The 3,671-nt window shown below is 67.4% G+C and overlaps 1 protein-coding gene across 1 annotated transcript; it reads left to right on the top strand.

The window, feature by feature from the left end:
- Window positions 1-325: 325 nt before the first annotated feature.
- On the top strand, window positions 326-3,671 carry RGS19 (regulator of G protein signaling 19). Its single transcript, XM_068416252.1, has 5 exons — window positions 326-462; window positions 620-756; window positions 1,462-1,536; window positions 2,584-2,818; window positions 3,407-3,671. The coding sequence occupies exons 2-5, from the start codon at window positions 656-658 to the stop codon at window positions 3,593-3,595; spliced, it is 600 nt and encodes a 199-aa protein (XP_068272353.1). The 5' UTR covers window positions 326-462; window positions 620-655; the 3' UTR covers window positions 3,596-3,671.

Here is a 3,671-nt window from a genome sequence, read left to right as displayed (position 1 = left end):
CGGCCCTGAACACACCAGGGGGGTCTGGCCACGCTCCCCCACGGCACGGGCATGGCCAGGGGGGCACGAGGCTGACGCTGAGCCCCCATGCCCTGCCTGGCCCCGCTGCTTGGTGGCAGCCCGAAGCGTGGGGGGGGGTCCCGAGCAGGGGATGCTGCTGCCATCCTTCCCCTCCTCCTTCCCTTCTCACTTCCTTCTCTTGCTCTTCCCTTCTGCCCGCCGTGCCCCAGCCCGCTGCCACCTCCCCGAGTGGGGCAGATCCCCCCCCAGGGGTCCCTCTGCGGGGCTGACGCGGGGCCGCTGCTCTCCCTCCCCGCAGGCTCCGCGCGGGAGGCGGCAGGGACGATAGCCGGGGGGGCTCGGCGGCACGGCTGGCCCGCGCGCTGCCGGCAGCGGGGAGCAGCAGGAGAGCCCCCGAAGCACGACCCAACCCCGTCCACCGTGTATGAGGCTGGGACGCAGGTGAGGTGGGCACCGTCTCGGGTGGCAAGCGGGAGCCAAAGCGAAATCCCAGCAAGCCGCTGCACGGGGAGCCCCTCGTTGGGCTCCGGGTGCTGGCACTTGGGGGGGATGATGGGCAGCAGCTCGCTCACCCACCCCCTGCCCTCCTGCCTTCCAGTACGCAGGACCCGCGTCCGCAGAGACACCCCTTCCGATGTCCCGGCATGAGGCTTCTCCGACAACGGTGCAACCGGCCGGCAACCACCGCCCCAACGCCTGCTGCTTCTGCTGGTGCTGCTGCTGCAGCTGCTCATGGTACGGCCCACCGCCCGCCCGGCCCGGGGAGCAGCACCCCGTATGCGAGGGTCCTGCAAGGGGGTCACCCATGGGTGCTGGTAGCCCTGTGGCGCAGATCCCAGCAGGAGGGCACAGGATCCCAGAATCAGTCAGGTTGGAAGAGCCCTCTGGGATCATCGAGTCCAGCCACTACCCTGACACCACCATGGCAACTAGACCAGGGCACTAAGTGCCATGTCCAGGCTTTTCTCAAACCCCTCCAGAGATGGTGACTCCACCACCTCCCTGGGCAGCCCCTTCCAATGGCTAATGACCCTTGCTGAGAAGAAATGCTTCCTAATGTCCAACCTGACCCTCCGCGTGCAAACCCCCGCGGTGTCCTTGGGGCCCCATCTCGCCTGATCCCATCTCGGTTCCTCGCCTTTTCCTTGCTCCCCTCCCTGAGGGCCAAGGGAAGGTGGCTGAGGCCACTCTCCCCTCGTGCCACCGGCACCCCGGGGGTGAGGGACAGGGTGGGCAGGGGACACCGGCACCCCCAAGCCCTGCTGCCACCTTCCTGCGCTCAGCCTTGGGGCTGGACCGGTGCTGGGGTGACCTGGGGGTTCTGGGTGGGGGGTGCTGGTGCCCGCGGAGGAGATCCGGTGACCAGGGCAGGTCGGGGGTCAGGGTGGGGGTCTGCGTGCGTCCCCAACGCCCCTGACTACCTTTCCGTCTCCCTGTTAGGAACGAGGACCGGGAGCGAGCGTGGCGGGCGTCCCGGGAGACCAAACTGGAGACCATCCCAAACTGTGAAGCGTGGTGAGTGCGGGGGCAAGTGGGGGGGACCAGCACGGCACGGCACGGCACAGTCCCCATGCCACCCTCCATGGCACCCAGCCCCATATCCTGCCCACTGGTGCACATACAGGAGCAGGATCGGGGCACCAGGACTCGGGGGTTCCTGGTGCTGACTCCAGTGGCGTGTCCCTGGTTCCCACCAAGAAACTGGGAGCTGGAGCCACGGGCTGCCGCCCTCTGCCATTCCCACCCTTGAGCCCCTTGCAAAGGGAAACCGAGGCACACAAGAACCTCAGCAGGTTTCAGGCCACGTCCCAAGGGCAGAGCCTCCTCCTGCCCTCCAGACCCGCAGCCAAGAGCACCCTACAGCCGCGGGGAGAGGAGGGGACAGGCGATCCCTGGGGCGCAGCGCTGCGGGGGAAGCAGAGGCAGCAGCAGGGTTGGCCGTGCTGTGGGACACGGTGTATTTATGCTCAGGGAGGGGTGGGACGGGCAGCACCCTGCTCCAGGGGTGCTCTGCACCCTGCACCCCCTCCCTGGGGGCTAGGTAGGAGCCCCCCACCCACAGCCCAGCCGTGGATGCTCTGTGCAGCGCCTGGCACAGCAGGGTTAGGGGTCAGCTGTGCTAATTAGCCACTGATGATGATTGCTCCTGCCCTGCTTTAGGAGGTAACGAGTATTTGCTGGGGAGCAGCCGCCCTCCCTCCCTCCTCCCCCAGCTGTCGGGGTGACAGATCCTTGTTGGTCTGTCCCCCGCTGGGGCTCGGAGCTGCTGCGCTGCAGGGGACGGGCTGTTCCTCCCTCCTGTTTTGCGCAAAGCCAGCACTAAAACACGTCTCAGCTTGGGAAATTCAGCTGAAACCAAACCCACGCTCCAGCCTGGCTGAGCGGAGCCGGGACAGACCCCATGAGCGACCTCCCAAAGCCTCCGTGATAACCGGAGCCCAAAGCAGGACCGGCCTTGGCGTGAGCACGGCGGATGCGCTGGGGCACGGGACGGGGGATGAGCACTGGGAGGGACACGGCGGGGACCCCTAACGCTGTCCCTTTGCCTCCCCGCCACGGCAGCACCAAACCCACGCCGGAGGAGGTGCGGGGCTGGGCACAGTGCTTCGACAAGCTGATGAAGAGCCCGGCGGGTCGCAACGTCTTCCGGGAGTTCTTGCGGACTGAGTACAGCGAGGAGAACATGCTCTTCTGGCTGGCGTGCGAGGAGCTCAAAACCGAGTGCAACAAGCACTCCATCGACGAGAAGGCCAAGATGATCTACGAGGACTACATCTCCATCCTCTCGCCCAAGGAGGTACGGGCAGAGCCCCCGCCGCGGCTCTCGGGGGTGGCTCGGGCTAAAAACGGGGCTGGGGGGGGTGTTTCTTAGGGAAAGGGCTCTATCCCGGCTGACCCCCAGTTTGGGGATGGGGGTCACTGGTTGGGGAGGAGTTTGGTGGGGTAATGGGTTTGCTTCACGCTTGTGCACAGCAGTGTGGCCCCCCCCAGAGCCCCCCAGGACGCAGCCGGCAGCGGGACCCCAGGATGGGCTGTGCTGTGGGGTCGGCACCTCACGAGGGCACCAGCGGGCTGAGATGCTGCATCCCAGCTCCCAGGGTGGGGGCACCCGAACACGCTCCCCCTGCACCCAGCGAGGGGACACGGGGATGCCTGAGCAGACCCCGAGACACCCCCTGGGGCTCCGTCCCCCAGACCCCCTGACTCCGGTGCAGGGACACCCCGGTACGGGGCATCCTGCGGCTCCCTGTGTCCGGCCACGGTGCCACGTTGGTACCCGATTTCCCACAAGAGCTGGCCCAGGGGTGCAGGGCTGGATGCTGGGGCTGGGGGCTCAGCACTGGGGGGTCCCTCAACCTCCCCCCGTTTCTCTCCTGCCGCCCAGGTGAGCCTGGACTCGCGGGTGCGGGAGGTGATCAACCGGAAGATGCAGGAGCCGTCCTCGCACACCTTCGACGACGCGCAGCTCCAGATCTACACGCTCATGCACAGGGACTCCTACCCTCGCTTCCTGAACTCTGCCATCTACAAATCGCTGCTCCAGAGCGTCTCCCGCTCCTCCTCGGAGTCCTAAGGGCGCCCGCCGGCCGCGGGGACACGGCGGGGACACGGGGGGCTCGGTGCCGCCTCCCCTCCCTGCCAGCCCCCCC

Source organism: Nyctibius grandis, chromosome 19 (genome assembly GCF_013368605.1).
Source record: "Nyctibius grandis isolate bNycGra1 chromosome 19, bNycGra1.pri, whole genome shotgun sequence".
Classification (NCBI taxonomy): domain Eukaryota; kingdom Metazoa; phylum Chordata; class Aves; order Nyctibiiformes; family Nyctibiidae; genus Nyctibius; species Nyctibius grandis.
The sequence above is the reverse complement of the archived record's forward strand: the minus strand, read 5'-3'. Positions and strand labels throughout refer to the sequence as shown.